The 22,199-nt window shown below is 34.1% G+C and overlaps 3 protein-coding genes across 5 annotated transcripts; 2 read left to right on the top strand and 1 right to left on the bottom strand.

The window, feature by feature from the left end:
- Window positions 1–4,780: 4,780 nt before the first annotated feature.
- LOC143450836 (4-galactosyl-N-acetylglucosaminide 3-alpha-L-fucosyltransferase FUT6-like) lies at window positions 4,781–7,843 on the top strand. The gene is made up of 5 exons (XM_076951559.1): window positions 4,781–5,201; window positions 5,377–5,478; window positions 5,562–5,635; window positions 5,766–5,882; window positions 6,095–7,843. The coding sequence occupies exons 1-5, from the start codon at window positions 4,887–4,889 to the stop codon at window positions 6,858–6,860; spliced, it is 1,374 nt and encodes a 457-aa protein (XP_076807674.1). The 5' UTR covers window positions 4,781–4,886; the 3' UTR covers window positions 6,861–7,843.
- A 675-nt stretch (window positions 7,844–8,518) lies between these two features.
- LOC143449394 (atlastin-2-like) lies at window positions 8,519–13,891 on the top strand. 3 transcript variants are annotated; one of them, XM_076949577.1, is made up of 15 exons: window positions 8,519–8,609; window positions 8,793–8,989; window positions 9,119–9,257; window positions 9,562–9,710; window positions 9,889–9,963; window positions 10,114–10,360; window positions 10,460–10,611; window positions 11,020–11,091; window positions 11,219–11,416; window positions 11,535–11,606; window positions 11,763–11,900; window positions 11,984–12,061; window positions 12,596–12,790; window positions 12,932–13,003; window positions 13,108–13,891. In XM_076949577.1, the coding sequence occupies exons 1-15, from the start codon at window positions 8,567–8,569 to the stop codon at window positions 13,405–13,407; spliced, it is 2,127 nt and encodes a 708-aa protein (XP_076805692.1). In that variant the 5' UTR covers window positions 8,519–8,566; the 3' UTR covers window positions 13,408–13,891. The 3 variants fall into 3 exon arrangements, with proteins under 3 accessions (XP_076805692.1, XP_076805691.1, XP_076805690.1); XM_076949576.1 differs by having other exon boundaries at window positions 10,427–10,611; window positions 11,766–11,900; XM_076949575.1 differs by having other exon boundaries at window positions 10,427–10,611.
- A 223-nt stretch (window positions 13,892–14,114) lies between these two features.
- LOC143450833 (atlastin-2-like) lies at window positions 14,115–21,392 on the bottom strand. Its single transcript, XM_076951554.1, has 17 exons — window positions 21,253–21,392; window positions 20,715–20,917; window positions 20,382–20,516; window positions 19,982–20,134; window positions 19,830–19,901; window positions 19,364–19,604; window positions 19,072–19,256; window positions 18,837–18,908; window positions 18,529–18,720; window positions 18,373–18,441; window positions 17,896–18,015; window positions 17,014–17,070; window positions 16,732–16,920; window positions 16,428–16,496; window positions 16,172–16,366; window positions 15,607–15,681; window positions 14,115–15,421 (listed from the first exon to the last, which is right to left on the bottom strand). Exons 1-17 carry the CDS (start codon window positions 21,323–21,325, stop codon window positions 15,167–15,169), a joined length of 2,355 nt encoding a protein of 784 aa, XP_076807669.1. The 5' UTR covers window positions 21,326–21,392; the 3' UTR covers window positions 14,115–15,166.
- Between the last annotated feature and the right edge of the window lie 807 nt (window positions 21,393–22,199).

The raw sequence follows: 22,199 nt of genomic DNA, 5'->3' as shown, positions 1-22,199 counted from the left end.
ACGTATGCTTGCTACATATCTCATTGTGGCTTATACATTCCACGTTTAGGGTAAGCTTGTGGTTAGACTTTTCACTTTTATACTTTCTTGCATATATATCGAAATTAAATCTATAGACACAGATTAATGTAAAATGCACACAGTTAAAGAATATTATTTGCTTGTAGTCATGTGTTTAAGTTGTAGTTGAAAGTCTTATGTTTTATCAATTATGCAATCACTAATCAGTGTACGGAATTGTCTCGAACTCCATTTATGCTTTCCCTCCTACTAAGTTAAGTCTTTTTGCTTCACCAAATTTTGTAAATATTGTCATTGCGATATTTTATGTTGTAATTATGATATTCAATAAACAATCACTTACGAATTCATAAAACAGTCTGAAATGAGATCTCTATGCGGATAGCTCAAGCATAGTATTTTGAAAGTTATACAACTTATTAGCAGAGACTTGATATAATATATACCATTTATATAATGTGTTGTTTGTCACGAACCCATTGTTACCATGGGAGATTATAAACGTCTACCTATGACAAACATAACCATAATGCAGTTACACCACTGCGCCCATGTAGCCTAATCCTGTGCTTAACGCAAGTCTTCAGGAATAACTTTTCTAAAAACGGCTTAAAATAAATTTTGGAGATTAATGCCTCGATCCAGATTTGAACAAAGCATGAGTCAACTAATTGATAATAATTTCACAATCTAGACGCAACATGTGAGCTATGCGGAAATAATCATTTTTATCCTCTTTGCGTCATTTCTTGGAGTTCATGGCCAGTCCAAAACAACACATGAATTTTGTTTATTTAACGTATGCCTAATTAATTATCTTGCTGCGCATTTATTTTTATTTCTTTAGATTTTCCGTTTGGTTAATGCGTCTTTTCTTCTTCTCTCAAAGTTCCAAACGGCGCCCATCACCTGATGTGGCACCACGTGGTTGAAACATAGGTACAGTATAGTTGCGGAATCACTTCACTGGATTCGAAATTTTTATAGATAACTAAAAAAAGAAGTGCTTTTTGTCTCCAAGATCAGCCTACTTCACTTAGCATCGAGTCAGTTCAATGGTCTTTATTGTATCAAAAGTATTTTACATTAGCGCTATTTTTGTTTGTTTGGAGTTTGGAGTCAACTTCTGTAGTTTGGAGTCAGTTTTAAATTATATGTTGCATATGTATATTGTACAGCGTCCTTCTCTCTGCCGGAGCTGTGAGTGTGCCGTTGGTATTCGGCATTCTCTGGGCGAAAAACTGCTATATAGTAACTTCAGCTGTTTTGTTTTAGTTTATATTTGTCGGTTTTATACGATTGCGCATAAGCTCGCAATTACCAAACTGATCCAGGTCGACAGATGTTAAGTGTTAAAGATGAATATAAGGTTAGGCTTTTTCTGTAGAAATTCGTCCATTAAAATGTATACAATCACCCTTAAAGTTGATAAATATTCATAATTTGTATAACCTTTTCAACATAATTTATTTAATTTTACTTATTTATTGTTGTGGATTTTATTGAATGCTGCTGTATATTAATTTTCTTTGTTCGCGTCCACAGTTAGGATAGATTAATCATAACACTTCGACTCGGCTTCACTTGATGCATTAATTATAATAAAAATCAGGAAATCCTGATTTAGTTTGTTACCTTATAGGCAATATTCCCTCTAAGCTGCCCGCGTGCGCAAATGCGCACTGTTGACACGGTCTCCGCGCACAGAAGATCTGTGCTGCGCACAAGAAAAAAATCCAACCTGAATTGAAAATAAAATAAACGCATAATAATGGCCATATTGCGCACGTGGCACGTCTGGTGTTGCTCACAGTGGTCCAAGGGACCGCTCAGGGAGTTAGTGTGTTTGCTCAGACTCGTGAAAAATTAGAGGGAACATTGCTTATAGGTACTTCAACTTCAGCATATTTTCAGAAGTAACCGAACATTACTTAAGCAATTGTGTGAAAGATCTATATTGCTTAATTGCATGACTTACCATTTAGAAATTAAGCCGTTGGTGCAAGTCATCCGCACTTTTTTCAAATGTTTTTTGAAATTTGTGAAATTTATAACGTTGAACATCGAGGTCAGTTATATTAATTCGTCCGTTTTTTTAACAATAACGATTATTTCTTTTTGAATTCAGTGAATGTCTCATATTTGGTCATGGTTTTATTCCATTTCTGCTAAGTATCGGTTTAGGTTTGACTCACCAATTACAGAAATAGCTCATTTTCAGCAAGATTTATTAAATTTTCAACTTATTTAAACATTCAAATACAAAAACCGTGGTGAAGCAAACATTGTTAGGGTCCATACAAAGCTAGCACCATCACTTCAATTTACAGTGAAGTTTGAAGGTTCCTGTGCAAACATTTGCTTGGCTCGTAACAATGTGCTATCAATTTCAATACGTTAAGGTGGCCATACCCCAGGAGTTTTTCCAGAAATACGCTAGTGATAATAAGTATTTCTTGAGTCATCAACGTGTACAGCCGGTATGCAATTCGTTTTAGATTAAAAGATAACATTTTCTAGTGCAGTTTGAAACCATCAAAACAAAATCAACATGCAATGCTGGGAATTTAAAAGTTAAATTAACGCAAAACTTTAAATTTTGTATATTTTTGTGTTATGCATCAGCGTAGTTTTGCTCATTCGTTACAAAATGTATTAAGCTGGACTAAACTTGGTGGGGAGACCTGGCCCATTCAGTTTTTCCCTAAATCTGACTCTGTATTGTGTTACTGCTATACGCTTCCTTTATGGAAGCCTGGCAATAAATGTGAACTGCAAATAAAAGGCCCCATTAAAACTTTTAGGGTCGAGCCAATTGGCCCACCTGATCCTCCTTTATACACTGGCCTGTTGCCAGTAAAGAAATTTCTCTTTTATACCAATACTGTAAATGAATGGTGAAGAATTTGTGTTGCTGATACATATAAAGCGTGGTAAACCGGCTTTAACTTGTATGTTAAACGAAATGCTATAAACTTTATATTTTTACTATGTTGTAAACCTTTTCTGGTTTATGTCGTTATACAGTTATGCGTTATTTCAATAAAACGGTTCCGAGGTAAAATGTACTGTATTCGCCTGCCTTTGAGCCACACAGCGACTTTTAAACGTTCATTTTAAAATTGCTAAGCAAAATGCAATTCTGAACGCGCTGACCCAAAGCTTGATGAGATCCTATATCGTCAGTTAGGATTAAAGTTAAAAATAATGTTATATAAATTTCGTTCAACTGGATAGCGTGGCTTATTGTGAAAGGTTTATAAAAACAAATTTCTATAAATTTTTTCGTCGAAATATTTTGTCTCAATGATTGTGAATATCTAAAAAAAAGGCTCAATCATAATTTACTCTACATAACCTAGGACCTAGGTGTTTCAATTAACTGAGGTTCAATAAGCTATTTATCACACGTTTTGCTAGTTATACAGATGGTTGTAGATTCAAATATGTAATGTTGTATAAATCAATGCAATTGGTTAAGGCGTTATGGACGCTTATTCGTGTTCACTGGTTTTAGTAAACAATTTCAAGTTGGGCCGAGACATTAAAAAATAAAAGATATACTTTGGTAAATGCACATCATAAGAAAAGCTCCGTAACCGCGGTTCGGATGGCAATCATCAGTAAGCGTGAATCGTGGAAAGGCTTTCCTCAGGTCTAAAATGAAAGTTTTTTATATCAAACCATGCATCACACAGTTTTTCTGATCTTATTCAAACAACAAGTTCCAAAACTATCGCTTATTTGAAGTAAGAGATACTCCAGTGAAAGTATTTGCATAACGTTGCTAGCGCTCGCGCCAACGCCATTGTACGTGATAAAGTTGACCAACAGTTTTTTGAATTTGGAAGCAAATATTTGAGAAGTCTGATTTTGGGGAATCGGAGAACATGCGTTCATTGCTTAGCGCTGTTTGATATATATAGACTATAGAGAGAATACCAAGATAAAGAATGCTTTTGCTATTTCGCGGTAATCTTCCAATTACAGAGTAACTTATAGACTCCATTATACGCCATGTTTGGTCGGTATGTTTTTTGTCCGTACTGTTATATACTATCATGGTAGTAGCACAGTCTCTTATCTAATGCATTAGAGACTTTTGCGGTTACATGCTGTGAAAGATTTACTTTTTATGCACATATATACCTTAGGTATGTTTGTATAGAATTATTTTGTAACTTCTTTTATTATATCCCAACAGCGCCATAGCTAAGAATCTGTTTGTGCCCATGTGGGCGAGATGTGGCCCATCAAATTGTGTTCTCGTTTACATCTAAACTCTGATTCTGCCATATATTATAATATTAACATCACACGTTATAAAAACGTTTTCCTAACTACATCTTGCGACACATTTACAGTTCAGTACATAATATAGCCATACAAGTTCGCGTTTCAATGAGGAAACGGAAGAATTTTTGATATTTCACATGATTTTAATTTGCGCTAGAACAAATGCATTGTGATTACAACCTGCATTGTCTGTATAATTAGGTATTAGGCTCAGGTATTTGGATTCAGTATGAATAGAATGTTTCCTTGTGGCCGTTAAGTATAGCCTTATGCATATAATAATAAAAACTAACTTAAGTGTAAAACAGAAACATTTGATATAGAAGTAGGTTCTTCTTTGTTGGAAAAATAATACGGTATTCCTCCAAACGCTTTAAGTCATTTGCAACATTACGGATGTACTCAATTATTGACACCACTTTGGCGCTGAAGGCATTGAGTCTTTCTATACTTGTATAGACATATTTCAGCTGTTTCACTAAGAAAGTAGAAAATAGTTAAAGTTATTTTACAGATTATGTTAGCTTTTATGTAATCTATTTATATAAAATTTGCATCATTCCTCAAAAATGTTGGAAAGGGGGATAATGGTCAAGGTATTTGTTCTTCTTATCGTGCTCATGATCTCGTCCATCTATGTTTATTACAATTTTCTCTCCACTGATACCTTCATTGATTTTACGAAAACACATCAAGTTTTGTTGCCCTGGCGGTCGAAATTGACGTCAAACACAAAGCAACATGTTCTGTTCAACAACATTTCCACTTCAACAACAACAAAAACTGCAACGAACCAAGGAACAAGAATTGGGGTCGATTTAATAAAGATTCGTGCCAATCTCTCACATAAACTTGATGAAGTTTTGACAAATTCTACCCAACAGGTAGTTTATGTAGTTTTACATTGCTTTTGATTCTAAACGAAAATTCTTTCTTAGCATCAAAAATTAGAAATTTATACACTAATCATTGTCAAAAATAAAGCAAATAACAATATTAGATGTAGGGCATATAAAGGAAGAAAGGTTCTTATCTAAATTTGTTTTCAACATAAAGTAGTATAGCATCATCATTTGGGAACCACCATTCGGAGCTAAATCAACAAATCATCTCGATCAATCCAAATGTGGGGCATGTGACGTTTCATATGATAAAGCAAAAGTAAGTTTATGCATTAGTTTGCAGTTTGCGCCATAGCTGCTTTAAATTTTGATTCATTTGCTCTTATCTGGCTGTTGTTTTAGGTGAACGATTCAATGACAAAGGCTGTGGTTTTCCACTTCAATGAACTGCGGTTAAATAAAATGCCACAAACAAGGTGTAGATTGAAACCAGCCTTTTATTCTATTTTTTGATCACATATGTGTTGTGGATTTTGCTATTTACCAAAGAGTGCTATTTCATGATGAAAACATGTCGGTGCAGTAATGTATTTGCTTTATTATGAGACGCTCGGACCAGTATTACGTGTGGTGGTCCATGGAAGGTCCCCCGTCACTACGAGAATTGAGAGGAATGAAACTATCAGAATATGACAATGTTTTCAATCTTACAATGACGTACAGGTATATATGGATGACCAAAACGAGTAAACTTAAAGATTTCATAAAGTCTATAAATAAATTTTATAAAGCAAATAATTTCGTAAAATTCATGCGTTTAGATAGTTTTTAAATAATTGGCAAACTATGTCTTGTTATTTTTCCGAAGTTTGCTGTTGATTTCGCTCAACAATTTTTTTTCGAGTTACGGTTTTCGATGTTTTAATCATTTTCAGACGAGATTCTGACATATACAACCCCTACTCAACTGCAGTTGACGTTTTACAAAACTTACAATCAAGCGGGTCAGGAGATCCGGATAAAGATCTTGATCAACTGATATCAAAAAAGAACGCAATGGTCATTTGGATGGTTTCAAACTGTGGTGGTATGAAAGGGGCCCAAACCAGGATGAAACTGGTTCAGGATCTGATAAATGCTGGGCTGCCAGTTGATCGACGAGGAGGTTGTTTTCCAAAAAACAAACCAGCACCTCGAGGGCAGCAGCTTGAAATTATCAGTGAATTCAAGTTCTACTTGGCCTTTGAAAACAGCTATCACTGTCTTGATTACGTCACTGAAAAACTATTTGTAAATGCTTTCAAAGGAGGAGCTGTTCCAGTCGTCTTTGGAGCTAAGAAATCAGATTACCAAGCTGTTGTACCACCAAATTCATGTATTTATGTGGACGATTTTGAAAATTTGCAGAATTTAATAAATTACCTAAAATATTTAGATAAAAATGCGACAGCCTATACAGAATACATGAAATGGAGAACAATGAAACCCGAAGAAATGCCTAATTATGGTAGAAGCACCAGTTTATGTCAATTATGTCGTGTTTTACACGGAATCAATGTAGACAATTTATTTAATCCGTTCTATTCGGAAAGGTATTCTTCCATACCTTTGTTTGGACATTCATCGGCACCACGTGTTGTGACTTCTTTAAGGGAGTGGTTTTACGGACCACTTAGCAAGGATTGTCTTGCAAATTATTAGTAAAAAACTTCTAGTCCTGCGCACATTATTATAGCGTAGCATTCTGAACTATTTGGTGCAAGTAAACGACATTTCATTCTTGATTTGTTGGTATATACATAAAAGTACTTTAGTGAGTTATTCTTGGCTTAATAGAGTTGTCTTTAGCATTGAGTTTTCCGTCTCTCGTCCGTCTCGTCCGTCCGTCTCAGGTATTAACACTTTAATTGTCATTTGTATGCCACAATACGTTACCAATTTCTTCCTTTCACGTGTTTCTGTATATTACATGTATTTGTAATTGTTCCCACGTTTAACACGTTTAATCAAACATCACGATACAATCAATTGACCTGTTCTGTAAAACGCTCACTGTTATTTTGGTAAGCTTCAAACTGTTGTGTAATACTGCATTGAAAGTTTGAAACGCGGATTCTAGAACACTGAGAGCGACGATGATACTTACCACCACGGGAATGACTTGTTACTAGTTTAATGTGTTTTTGATACTGTTGTGTAATCGTTTGCGGTTTTTTGTATATTTCAATATTTTTATTATGTTTTTAGGTTTGCCGTTCTCACCTTTGTTTTAGCATTCGGTACTTGCCTGTTTAGAATTGATTTTGAGTGCCAAGCACACTTTGAACATACCCCGTCTTTACGTCACTTATCGCTGCATTCCCGGAATTTCAGGTTGCTTTGTTGGCCTTAACATGATGGCTAGCGTTGGTCCTGAAGTGGAGAGGTGTTTTAGTTTTTACCAACTTAGAACGCGATTCTTATTTTCTCACTGGTAGTCTTCCTGTTGACGTGTTGTCTCATACCTTGGTTTGACTACTCTATATGCACAATGAAAATAATATACGATTGTTACCAAAATCCTATGAAAAAAATTGTTCAGTTACTTTTCAGACCCAGCTGGTCGAAATAAAGTATCACCATTGCTTTCTCTGGACGCTAATAGCTACTACTATGGTTTCTTATAAATGAAAGAAAACTTTAGCTTTTTTTAATTCACTGTCATCACTTCATCTATATGATATATGTTCTAACGTGGAAATACTCCATCCGCTAATGCATGCATATTATTATGCATTAGTTTTTGTATAGCCGACACTTACTCAAGCGATCATGCAATTTCAGTAAAACACAGCAAAGTACAGTGCAAGATGGTTTGAAGTTTCCCCAATATATTTTAGTGGAAGAATGTTAATTTACCATTTTCCTGTCAAGCAATACGCAAGGGTTCAACATAACCTTAAGAGATAGTCTAAAATATATTTTGATTTGTATTTTTTTTCTAGTTTAAATTAAATTGGTGGGTGCATATAGGGGGCGGTATGAGGTAGTCTGAAGTCCAAAGAAAGGCTTAATGTTTGTTCAGAGTGGAATTTAAAAGGCACGACAACACAAGACGCTTAGCGTATTTATTCATGTATTTTGAAATGACTGATATATAAGTATAAAATACAGTTATCAGTGATATTTAGATACGCAGTTTGTTTTTAATAACATAAACTTTAGCCTACATAAAAGGAAGTTTGTAATGAAATGTGGTACAAGGAAGATACATTAAAAATGTCAGAACAGCTTTTTGTTGATGTATATGGGCAAGACTAAGAAGCTGAAAAGTCAAGCTTTATAACAGCAAATTGATATGTCAATGATATACACAGTGGTAGGAGTGTACCCATTTTGTTGTAACCAAGAAATTGCAACACTGAAGTATGTCAAAGACCAATAACCAAAATGGCGCGAATCTAGTTGAAGGTAACAATTATAACTGATAATATCAGACACATTTATACAGAATGTTAACGAACAGTTTGATATCAAACACGTAGTTTAAAACAAAACAACTAAATAATGATTGAATGCCAAACGTATCTGATATTCGTACCTAAATATAAGCTAAAGTGGCGTAAGTTTTTCTAACATCGCACTTTTATACAGAACCAAGGGCATTGCAGATAATATCACCAAAAGAAGGCGAGGATGGATACCATATAAACGAAGCAGCTCTTTGCAAAATATTTAACCATCCTGATGTAATTCATACTCCAGTGATGATAGTTTCAATCGCTGGTGCTATGCGGGAAGGAAAATCTTTTTTGTTGAGTCTTCTCATATTGTATCTGGAGTCAGGAATGGTAGGTCTATATGTTTTCTTCAATTGTGTCTGGCTAGGCGTTGTTGTAAACATTTGATTTCGAAGCGATGAAGGAAAGCACATGTTTTACAAAAAAACAATGGTAAAACATTTACTATTTTTTGAGCAGTCACCTGACTGGACGACAAAAGGTGATCAACCATTGAAGCGTCATTTCAGATGGACCACTGGTTTTGACAGAGAAACTTTAGGAATATACATGTGGAGTAAGCCATACGTTGTGTCTAAATCAGACAAATCAAAGGTAGGTAAAATTTGTGATATGCGTTCCATGGATTGGTTGTCGAGGTCATTTTAGAGACGGTTGAAATTTTTTCCCTTTATAAAAAATTATTAATTGTACATTATACTTGTTCAGACTGGGTGCAAACGTTATAAAAGTAGCAACATGAGATTGTTGTGGTCTTATAGGGATCAAAGGTCATTTTAAGAAATGTTGATATGATATACACGATTGAGTCGTATAAAGTTTCTCAACTGCTTTTTCAGTAGTAGACTATTATTTAATGCTTATAATAAATATGTTGACTTGCTTTATTATATGTCAGGTAGCTATATTGTTAATGGACACTCAAGGAGCATTTGACAAGCAAGGAAAAACACGCAGCTCGGACATCATTGCGTTTAGCACTTTACTGAGTTCCATACAAATTTACAACATACAAAATCAAGTGAACGAAAATGACCTGGAACCTCTCAGCGTGCGTATACTACAATATTTTATGTTTTTTTAAAACATGATTTGAGAACTTTTATCAACTTAACTTATGTTCGACTAACAGTGGTGTTCACATTGCTTTACAACAAGGATGTTTTGTTTTAGATATGTAGGCTTAGCTAGGCTATACGGTTTTTCTATTTAAAACTCTTGATTTGTAGGTATTTACTGGGTGCGCAGCGGAACTTGTTAAGAGTAACGTTTCAAATGCTGGTAAATCACAACCACCTTTTCAGGTATAAGTTTTGAAAAGATCAATTAAGCATTATACCAACATTCATGCCAAAAAAACTAATATCAGCACGAAATCTCCTTGCACAGCTATGTTTCGGCATCAATTATGGAGCTAATGTAATTAAATAACTTTTTCTTTACATAATTTTTAGACTATCATGTTTGTCATCCGTGATTGGCAAGTTTCCTCCAAGTTAAAAGCTGGATTAAAAGGTGGAAGCGATTACATCAAAAAAGAAGTGTTTCACGTTAAAAAGAGCGATAAAGTTGACGTGATATCGGTAAGACATAACATCAAACAAGCGTTTGAAAAAATCCGGTGCTGTCTTTTTCCCTCTCCCGGAACAATCATTTGCGGTCATGTTTGTGATTCGCCGGAAATGAACGCCACAATGAAAGGTGTAGTGGGTATTTATTAATAAAATTGTGATTTATATTTGCCTTAAAATCCATCGTAATGTGTAGATATCTCCCCAAGCTTTAAAACAACCCTTGCAGAATTTGCTTATGCCCTCTTCAAGCCGGAAGATAGCGCAATAAAAATGGTTAATGGGCAGAAGCTTACAGGAAGGAAACTTTTCAATTTTCTGTCACAATATCATCGTTTGTTTTGTGTGGGAAATTTTTCAAAACCAGTTACCATACTGGAGGTGAGTGATATGATAATCTTATACGTTGAACTGTTTTGTAATTAGTAGAAAAAGGAATCATGATTGTTTTCACAAACAGTATAACTAGACGAAAAATATATCGTGGTTTAGCCAGTCATGCAGTTGCTAGGAAATTATATTTCATTTATTCTGGCATCTTGAATTGCCCAAGCATTACACTTTTTCTTACTACTGCGCGATTGACTGATATATAGGACATACTCTTATACTTTTGATTAAGTTAGTCCATCAAGCTAAACCGGATTATCAGCACTAACATATTACCCTTTGCGAAGGAGATGGCAAAGTTTTTTAAAAATGTAATTATTCATTTCTTAAAAGTTACAAATATATAGTATAGTGATGGTGGCAACCGATTTCAGCGTTTCTAAACTTATTTCCTTGCAGGCAAATGCAGTAGCAGATGCTCAAAATGTGTTGCAAGTTCTGCTGGCATCATACAACAAACTAATGACAACGGTTGTTGCTTAAATACTACTTATACCACTCTTATTTTTTCTTTTCAGTTCAGTGATATGCTATAAGTACGCATGTACACCTTTCAAACTGCAATTTTTGGTGCTGATCTTCCAATTTTCTTTACCAGAATTTGTCACGAAAAGATTACTTGCCTAAGATTGCACTAAACAATCTACATACTGAAACCAAAATTGCAATGATTTCAAAGTATGATTTGCAATTCAAAACACCTTTTGAAAAAGTTCGTGACCAGTACCGTGATCAGCTAGAATCTGAAATAGAGAATGCTTATTCTTCGCACGCACAATCGCGTATAAGAAAAGAGGTAAAAATATCAACCAACGTAGTATACATGGTTCTATATCTGTAAAACTGTAAAGTGACAATGTTAATAAATCTGATATTATAATCCGCCCTTGTATGATTTACTCGTGTTGGTACAGGCGCATCTGCGAAAGCAGTACATGTCATTTGTAAGAAAAACAACAAAACGATTTAAAGAAAACGCGGCAAAAGTAAGTGCCATTGAGAGCCTATTAGGCTACGTTTGTAAAGCATATTATTAAGTGCATAGTAATAGTTGGTTAGCTTATTAACAATCGTTTATTGGAAACCATGTTGTCAATAAAGCTTCCATTCAAAAATGTTTTCCATTTTTTGCTATAAACAAGCAGACACTCTCCACCAAAAAAAGGTCGGAATCAGTGGAGGAGGCAGAAAAATATTTTGATGACTTCGCTCCCAAATCCCCTCTTGTCGACGAATACAAACAACAACTTATAAAAGAAATCGAGGACTGCTTACTGGCAGTAAGAACAGCTTTTATCTTTGTCTAAGTTTATGTTGTTGTTTTTATGTTTGTTCGTGTCATATTTATGGCATAATGCTTCAGCAATTAAGCTTAGAAGAAAGCCTCAAGGAAATACTCAACAGCGCCGTTGGAATGTACATGAGCTTGACTTTGGAAAAGGTAATTAAGTTTTTGCTTTAAAATTTCCTGCAATCAGACTTAAGATTATTTGACAGAGACCAAAGCGCTTAGATTAGGTGTCGCGAATCTTTTTGGCTAAGGGAGCCATAAAAGCTACATAGTTTTAATTATATTTCCGTGACAGCCATATAATATTTTTCAACACCTAATGCAACTAATGTGTGCATTTTTAAGCAAAACCAACGATTTTAGACAAAGGTAAACGTCTGAATTTTCTCTTTAATAACATGCTTCTTAATGTTACTGCGGTATGGACAATTACAGAAAAAGTTTTATTCGTAACGATTGTGCTAAGAAATTCCAGCTTAGATTTATCTGCGAGCCAGATGCCGTCATTAAAAGAGCCATATCTGGCTCGCGAACCATAGGTTTTCAACCTCTGGGTTACATTATTAACAAAATAGGTATTGCATTTGAAATTGGAACGTTACAATATGAATAAAGTTTGCAATTGGTTTAAAAACATCACTTTATTTAATCATTTTTCCGGTTAAAAATTGATATTTTGTGTAGATGAAAACAAAAAGTTCATCCGACTTGGATAGCATTCACCATCGATGCCAAAACCTTGTTACCACAACTTTTAAAGAAGAATTAAAGAACCTTAAAACGAGATCAGGTGAATGCAGTCTTACAGATGATCAACTTCTATCTCACTTCGAGAAAGAGTTTAATGAGATGAAAGCACAATACAAAGCAGATACTCAGGTATACGAAGCTCTTAGGAACTAGACCAGGCACAAGTAAAATTTGTGATTTTGTAAAAGTGATTACTTATTTACACACGCAAAGAGAAAACGTAATCGAAGGTAAACCATAATGTTAAATTAACGAGCTCTTTCTTCAAAGACGGAATTTCACTCAAAATACCGCGCTCACTGCGAAGAGGTCAAAGACCAGTATCTTAAGTTCATGTGGAAGGTGCATTTTTTCTCACTAATTTGCTTATATCACTGACATAGTCAACCAAGCAGTCAATAACGTAATCTACATTTTCGGCCTACACTAATGTTGCTTCTTTCCAGGCTACCGACAACGTCTATGCTACTCCACCTGTGCTGCGGTCCATTCATGATAAGTTCAAGAAACTTTTACAAGCTCATCACAAATCGTTTGTGAATACTGCAAAAGACAAAATTTTGGCAGAAGAAGAACTCAATGCGTTGGAAGAGAAATATATAAAGATAGCGGCTGATATTCAGAAACGCAAAAATGCATTTCGGGAAGCAAGTCACATTGTCTTGGTAACAGCTGATGAGTCTCTGGCAACTCTCACTTTTCCTTGCGGTGGATGGATACAAAATACAGAAAATGAAATAAAATAAAATTTACGTTTTACGTTTTTTTATTCATTTACTGTTCGTACTTATGCTAAAGTTTTTTAAATCTAGTGCTTAGATTGTGACACCACGTACAATTGGGCTATATGTATAGCGCCACAGATGTACATAGCTTGTAATATAATATAATATTATACATATAGGAATATTAGCGTTTTTATTGTAATGGCAATTATATTGTTAATTTAAAATTCGTATAATTACAATACTATAGAATAAAATCGAGCAATATTATAATCGCCCAACCTATTAATCTGTACCTATACATTGCTATAAATCGGGTTATAGCCTATAGCTATTCATGTATGCTATAGATATGAACGATTTCGAATTTTATTTTGCAAATCGTTGTTGTTTATTTTGTCAATATATGTGGATGATAGTTTTGCATATTGTATAAATAATGTTGTGGCTCTGCTTAACAAGAGCTATTTTGTATGAACCGAATAAACATTAATATTAAATGGAAGTTCTTGAGGAAAGTTTTGCCTACTATTTGCTTCTACTATATATGCTTGTTCAGACAAGGCTAAAAAGCACTTATAAGGTCTGCGTTCTTAACATTTAAAAGACGTTTATCCAAGAGATAAGTTCCATAAATCATATAGGCTTAGCGTATTTTATGCTTTTATGCTTTTATGCTCCAATGTTTAATCTACAACTTGATGACCGGAAATTTTGAAGACGCCACAACGAGCGCCGTAATTTATTAGCGATTGAAAAGTTTACGCTGACACAACTGCTATAAATCATAATCGTTGCAGTAAAATCTTAAATTGTATTTGGTAACCGGTAGAGCAAACACTGACGGTGTTTAGTGATCAGGTGAATAAGTGAAACACTATTAAGCGGAAAATGATAAAAACGTCCATGTACAAACGGTGCTTTTACATCAACAAATGTTGGTATGGTATAATATAAGAAAGATGTATGCAAATGTAACGGAAAATATAACGCGTCCGTTCCTAACAGTCCGATTCTTCTTTATCGGTGGACCGCCGCATCAAACCCATCAAGTAGAGACAAGATATTTGGATAAAACCTTTTGCAACAGAAAACGACCAACCCTTCCTAATGATTAACATGAGCAAGGCTGTTCTAGGCTACTGGGTTAAACTTGGACATAGGAATTCTTTATAAGATAAGAAAAACGTGAAAAGTGGTGAAGCACAACACAACACACACACAAAAGAGACAAAAACAATTAAAACATGTTAAAATTAGCTACGCAGTGAAACATGAATAAAACGTAAGTGCGAAGTCATTGATAATTCTCGCACACAATCAATAATTACAAATTGTTTTAAGCAAAATTAAAATAAAGCAATTTAATATGATTATTTTGATAAAGTGATGTGTGTAAAAGACAATGGTAAATTACTATAAAATAAGGCGTAACAGTATAGTTGGCTATCAATATATTTATACTTAAAGAAAATCTTGATTGCGAATCAATCAAATCAAAAAGATTGCAAACGAAATATCATTGAGAGTGAATTCTGATTCGTAAAATGACTCGCAACAGTTGCTTTGTTACCCAACTGCACAAGGGTTTTGTTGAAAATTGTATAACGTTGTTACACGTCTGGTAAAACGAGCACAAAATCATTTATTCGTTTATATTACAAATATTAGACGACAGTAAAACCGTGATACTTGAAGTGTCAGTCATGTATTTTATTTCGGCAATGGTTATCGGTTAACCAGCGTTGTTTTACGATTGCTTTTCCTGAACACCGTTTACTTAATAAACCGGAAAACGTAATTTGCCAAGAAGCACTCGAGCATGCATGATTACCATGAATCCAGATTTTCGAAAATAACCCTTTCTTTTCTCAACATATGAAGCAAATTCTTGATAGTTGTCTTGCAGTGTATTCTCCAAAGCCGTAACTGTAATGCCGGTAGTCTTAAGGTTGTGGTGTTTTTTTAACTTTTCGATGAAATTATTGTGAATTTCATTCATGGTGTTTGGAGTAGCATACACGTTTTCAGTAGCCTGCAAGTTATTTCCGTTAATTTTGTCGCTACAACATTGTGTTTCGACTTCAGTAAACAATAAAGTTCAAGGATATATGTGTGCTAATATAGCGTTAATGTATATATGGAGCAATAAGAAGTTGTTTTTCAAGTAAAATGTAAAAGACAACACATATATGACTTATTATTTAAACCACAACTCACTTTCCATATGTAATTCAAATATTTCTTCACCACTCCTTCTCTGTAGATCTTAGTTCTTTGATCTTTTATTACTTCCTATAAAATCGTACATCATCAAATAAACTATTTTGACAATTACAACTTCAGAAAACAGCAAAAAAAATAACATCCAGCATTGTTATGGCTGTTAAATATACTCTCAAACAGCGTGAAAATTTTGTATTTTGTAAATACAAACATTTAACGAACTTTGTTACTCATGTAGCTTATCAGTCATTATTGTGTTATGCATTTAAAATATTTTATCAATTAGCACCTTTTAATTGTTTGTTCTTATCAATTGTTATCACTATGTTCGGTACATTTGGTAAATGTAAACGTTGTGCATGTGTTTTCTAGGTTAGGCGGTGTTTGACTGTGAGCAAGTACATGTTCAACACGATGTTTGGTTTGTGTTAGTAGCAGGACAACGCTATGCTGTCTGAAGTTCTACTCACAGTCAAGGGTGTCGAGGTTCGCCGTAAACGTAAAATTAAGTCTGTTTACATAGACGAGAGAGTTTCCGTTGCATAAAAACCAAACAAACCTCTTTCCTCCTTGAATCTTGCTCAATATCCTTGTACTCTGATTCAATTTTCGAAAGTAAACTTTTTGTAAACACTTGAGCCGTGTCGCCAAATGTAGAAATATGCTGCTTTGACTCTTCTCTGAAAGCGGTGAGAGCAAGATCTCTGCAATCCTCATGGAGTTGTTGCAAATCAATCTGATTGTTTCGTTTTGCCTGCAATTCACGGAAAAACCTTACAAAATTGTACCTGGTACAGCTTTTAAAGCTAACTAACCTGTTCTTTCATTTCATCCTTGTAGAAAGCAACAAATTTGGTTTGTGTGTCTTTCATAAAAGATGTTATCTATAGAGAAAAATCGTTTTTTTTTGTATTTATTACATGCTGTGTTTGCTTTACAATTCTCGGTTACAAGTAATATGGCAACAGAATTAATGTTAAAATTAGTTGCTAGTTTTAAATTGCTATCCTGTTAATTTAGTTACATTTCAAACTGCATAAGTTTTCACAAAACTAGCATGTTTAGAACTTGTTCAAATAAATTTTCTTTAGGCTATGCAACACTTAGCCTAACTTATACCTCCTCTTCAAGATGTTTTTCCTGTTTTAGTTCTTCATATATTTTATCGATTCGTCCGGGGAGCTCTTTTCTGAGGCGGTATATCATTGGTATTTCTTTTTTGGATTCTGAAGTTTTTTGGAAATCGGCAATGACGGATGTCTTCCATTTTTGATGTAATTCGTGGATTTTCGGAACGCTTTCCAGGACCTATAATCGTGTGTGCAAACTAATTGCAGCAATCAGCATCTTGTCACTTTCACATAAGATTTTGTAGCAAAAGTGAATGAACGAATGTTATACCTGCCTTTCCGCATTTTCTTTGTAATTTCTTAAACACTGAAGAAATCTTTCATAAATCTGAAGAAAAGAGAGAACCAAATTTTTAAATATTTTGTGAGTTTTTTGGGTATTATAGTTATAAAAAAACATCAAATTTTTGCTAAAATGTTCACTTTTAGGTTTTGAATGTACTGCCTCTAACAAAATGTTTTTGAAATTGATTCTTGGATAATACAAATGTTGACTGCTTGTTTATATCAAAAAGGACGAGGTACAGCAAAACTGTTGTTCTTAAATTTCAAGTATGTGACAAAAAAGTTAAATTTGACTTTTTGATTTATTCATTAGTTACAGGAATCAAGCTAAACAGACCTAAATACATAATACTATTTGTTATATTTAGTTGAGGAACTAAACTTTTTTGCGGTTATTTTTTCAAACACAACTTGATGTTCAATGCAATATATAATTATTAAAATAGGCACAGTTTTTAAAAGGGAGATACCGAGAAACAACAGTCACGTTTCAAGTGTCGATGTCTACTAATTTCTTCACATCAAATCAGTAACCTTCCGAAACCAGCAGGTTACGAAGAGTTTTTAAACGTTTACCGTCGGTAAGTCGTACAACAAGTGGCCAACATAAATAAACAACGGTTGGACAAAAGTCAAACTGGGCAGGTCTATCCAAATCAATCCACACGCAACGTTATTATGTAAACTTTGCAATAAAATGATCGATCAATACTTGTTTATAAGCGCAAATAAACAAAAGAAAGAAGAGCGCCTTCTCCACTCATTAAACACTTTCCTGAAACTCATTAGAAAAATATAGTCTTATAAGCTACAGATACTATTGAGAACAACAATAGCTCCAAGATCGATTAACACAGTTATACATCACCTCGACATAGGACATCAGTTTGTTTTCTTGATCCTTGCATAAATGGTAGAAGCCTCCTTGACGGGCACGTGCTTTAACATCTTCTGCTGCAATCTCAAAAGATTTCTCGTTATCCTTTATCTGGAAATTATAACGATTTCTTACTCTTAATGTTTATATGCAGAATTTTAAATGAAAGTGACAATTTCACCGTGCATGAGTTCCTCTCGCTGCCATAGTAGTTAACAATAATAATCAGTTGGGTTATGATAACAGAAATAATGATATCTAAAATGTAACTGTTATTTGTTTAAAGAAAAAGTGAATTTAGATTTAGATTAGGTTTAAGTTAATTTGTTTTTGTTATAGCATCCAAATTAGGTTAATAGGCAACAGGAACAAATAGCTTCCAATCTTCCTTTTTTTAATAGGTGAAACTGTTACAATACTTTTTAAAGCATTACACTTGGACTTTGTCTATCAAGCTGTGGACCATACTTCTCTTTCTTTCTTGTACAATTCAAAAGCCTTTCTTGTTGCTTTTACAGCATCAGCTTCCAGTTTCGCCTAAAACAGAAATCCTTGTAAATTATACTCGTTATAACCTTATAGATTAAAAATTTATAATTGAATTTAAAGAAAATCTAAAGTAACCTCTTTTAACTTTCTTTTTTGTTCGTGATTTGGATATGCACTCTCGATTTCATCTTTCAATTTTTCTCGGTACTTGGATTTGATGTCACCGTACTCAGTGGTAAACTGAATTGTAAAATCTGCTGCCAGGCGTGCTTTAGCACCCCGATGAGCTTTTTTTAATTCATTTTTTGATATGTAGTCCGTTTTCATCTAAAATAAACAAAATCTTAAAACCCCATCAATAATTAATGAGTGAGTGCAGGATATTAAGGGCAAATGTAAGAACATCCAAAACAAAATAAAACAATCGATATTACGTGGTTTACCTCTTGCATTCCTTTGTTATAATCTTGTACTAATTTGCGAATCAAGTTTTGGCCCATTGCCTCCGAATATGCCTTAACAACACAACAAATTAAGTTATGAGCTGTAAAACTGAAATGACCACTGTTATTATAGAACATAGAACTAAGGGAGAGGTTATTGTAGATATGTTTAGCAACAAAGAATACACCAACGAAATAAACATGAACAAAACCATTTGAAAATTACCAAACCAACCTTCATTACGGTTTGCGGGAAGTTAAATTTTCCTTCCTCCAAAAGTTGGTGATATTTGGCAACATAATTGAAAAAGTCCCTTCCTTTAAGTTCATCACCAGCTATGCTACGTACTGTATTTCCGTCAGGGTCAAAGACATGAGAAACAAACACTTTTATGACATTCAGAAATTTTTCATCAAGATCTGTCAAGTAAAGTAAACAAAAATAAAACTTAGCTCAATAACTGCCAAACATCTAATAAAAATTTAAAACCGTTAAATTTAGGAAAACAAAACAGCGCTATTCAAACCTCCGATTCGTATTGTACTGACAGGCTCTTCCGAATGGCCAGCTACAATCTCACCAGGATAGGGGAGCAGGGAACATTCGATTGTTTTGAATGCTTTTCTTATTCTTTGTCTCGGAATGATGATGTCATCTTTGTCTTGCTCTTCTACTTTAAAAACATGCCCATCGATATATTTCTGACCTCCTTCCAAGCCATAGCCATCGGAATTCTTCGGCCAATCACGAATAGCAAATAATATTTTCTGTAGGCATATTTCAAGGCTATATGTATAGAACATGTTGTTGTAATGTGAAGATAAACGCATATTGCATTTTTCTTGCATTTATTGTATTTCAGTACAATGTGGAGATAATTCCGAGCAAAAATGCGGCAAGTGTGAAGTATTTTTAAACACGAAATATCACGGATCGCACGATCCAGCAAAACTTGATATCATGACAGGTAATAAACTTATTAACTAAAAAACCTGAAAAGGTGCACAGTCTTCTTTTCTGTTGGGCATGCTTTGATAAACTTCCATAGCATATTCAGCAAATTTCTGCATGTACAAACAATCATAAGTAATGCAGAAACATTCATATGTTTACTTCAAAAAACAAAGATCATCATATCACCCACACTAAGGGGTTGCAAATGATTCTCGTGTATTTGTCTACTGATGTTGTATATTTGTGTAGAACTCATAAAGGTACTGAAAGCAAATATATTCGATTCGCTTCTTATACCACTTCGATCAAAGGCTCCTTGAGTATCCATAAGTATCACAGCGACCTAGAAATATTAAAATAACTAAAGATATTATTATCTGAAGAAAAATGTACATAATACTGGAAAAGTTGTGCTATGTTTATGCCTTTGTTGTTGTTATATATATAAGCTGGGTTGCTGTTCGTCAAAAGAAATTACACAAGAGTTTCTGTAACTTTTACATTCTTCTTTTTTGCAACGTATAATTTGTCACTTTTTCGTTTTATGTGATTAAAAATAAATTTAAAAACCTATACGTTACTTAACATACCTTGGATTTATCTTTTCTGGTGAGTATGTAAGGTTTCGGCCACACGTGGACTCCCATTGTGTTTCTCTCGTGTCCGCCTTTCCATTCAAAATGTTTATTGATTTCTTTGCTTTTATCCGTCAGCCAATCAGAAGACTAAATGAAAGAGGTTGAGTTATGAATATGCACACTCTTTGGTCAACAAATGATATAATCAAACTGAAACCGAAAGACTATTTCCCTTATAACAATTTGACGAAAAAATTATATCAAGTCGAATTTCATCACGTTAAGTTACATTTGTATCTTTTTCATCTCATATTAAGCTACAAACATGTATTTATTGACAATTACTTTGCAGGACTCCAAGTACATGATTAGAAGACTTAAAAGAAATGATTTTCCTTGTCTCATAGCTCCGTATATTGAGACTAACATCACAGGCAGGTCGTCCACATGAGGATGATTAAAAATTTTCATCAAATTTTCTTCATCTAATTCAAGTCCATCACCGTTAACTCGAGGTTTAAGAATTTGAATTGATGTTCGAAGAGCATCTAACAAGAAATAATATACTGACACAACGAATTGTACAAAGCTTAGTTTGGTTTTTAGTACAAAAAATGAAGTAATACTTCAATTATAAAGAGCAACACGATAAAAAACTAATTGAGAACGTGTAAATGAAAGCTCTTTTCAGGTTGATAAAACATCGCGAGCGTCCAACAAACGAAATGAAAGCAAATGCAAAAAATATCAATTTCAATAGGTTAGGTTTTTTAGTGAAATTTTTCCATCAATTTAGCATTTTGTTACAAAGTTTATTACGAAACATGCTCTTTTAAGTTTTCATGTACAGTTGTCATTGTTTAATGGTACTGTAGCTGCTTACCATCAGATTCTTCTTCTCGGCATATAACCGCCGACGTTAAACTGCAGTCATCTTCGTTACTTGAGTCGGTCATATGACCTGTAGATGTTTACCGTTCTTTTTACAGTACAATGCGTTAAACCTTAACATTTTGAATGTTGAAAAATTTATGTTCAATATAGGATACTCTATAACACTTCATTGCTATGTTTTTATTATTTATTATTATTATCGTCCTATTATACCTTCAACAATAACAAACCGCGCATAACTGCGGCTTACAACGTAGGGCCCAAGCATCTGATGCATGAGGCCTCAAGAAAACTCCAACGTAAATACCATCGACAACTAACTTTCCCTGCTAGCTATATATTTCAAACATATGTATACCACATTTTCCAAACGTACGGTGATGATCATCACGTAATTTTTAAGTGTCGCGAGGATAAAATAAACTTTTGAAATTTAAGTTGCATCTTAAATCTATTCATTTATTAAAATTTATTTACGTTAGACTATTACTGAAACATCATTTGCCAAAAATGAACTGTCCTTTAAAGTTTATAACGGCCTACAGTTTTGATATTTTTGTCAATCGCTTTAAACCAACCACTTACCATCACCAGCAAACAAACTTTGTTAGCTTAATACACGTCGAGCGACACAATTAGCCACACAGCACGTTATCATCCTTTAACGCAAACAAATAGTATCTTAAGTCGCTTCGAACCGCTGCTCGACGTAAATTCTGTAAACGAAATACTAAGATAATGAATAGTAATTGTGGTCGTTCATTTTAACATTATGTTAATCTAGTCCCTCTAAGTCTAACAGAAGGAAAAAAATGACCTCATTAGTGAGAATGAATTAAAACCACTGTTGAATTAAATTTGCTGCGTTTAGGTTACGTAAAACAATCATAGTCATTAAATTTGATCTTCAAAAAATGTAGGACGTAGGCATAATTC

The sequence above is a fragment of the Clavelina lepadiformis genome, chromosome 3 (genome assembly GCF_947623445.1).
Source record: "Clavelina lepadiformis chromosome 3, kaClaLepa1.1, whole genome shotgun sequence".
NCBI lineage: Eukaryota > Metazoa > Chordata > Ascidiacea > Aplousobranchia > Clavelinidae > Clavelina > Clavelina lepadiformis.
The sequence above is the reverse complement of the archived record's forward strand: the minus strand, read 5'-3'. Positions and strand labels throughout refer to the sequence as shown.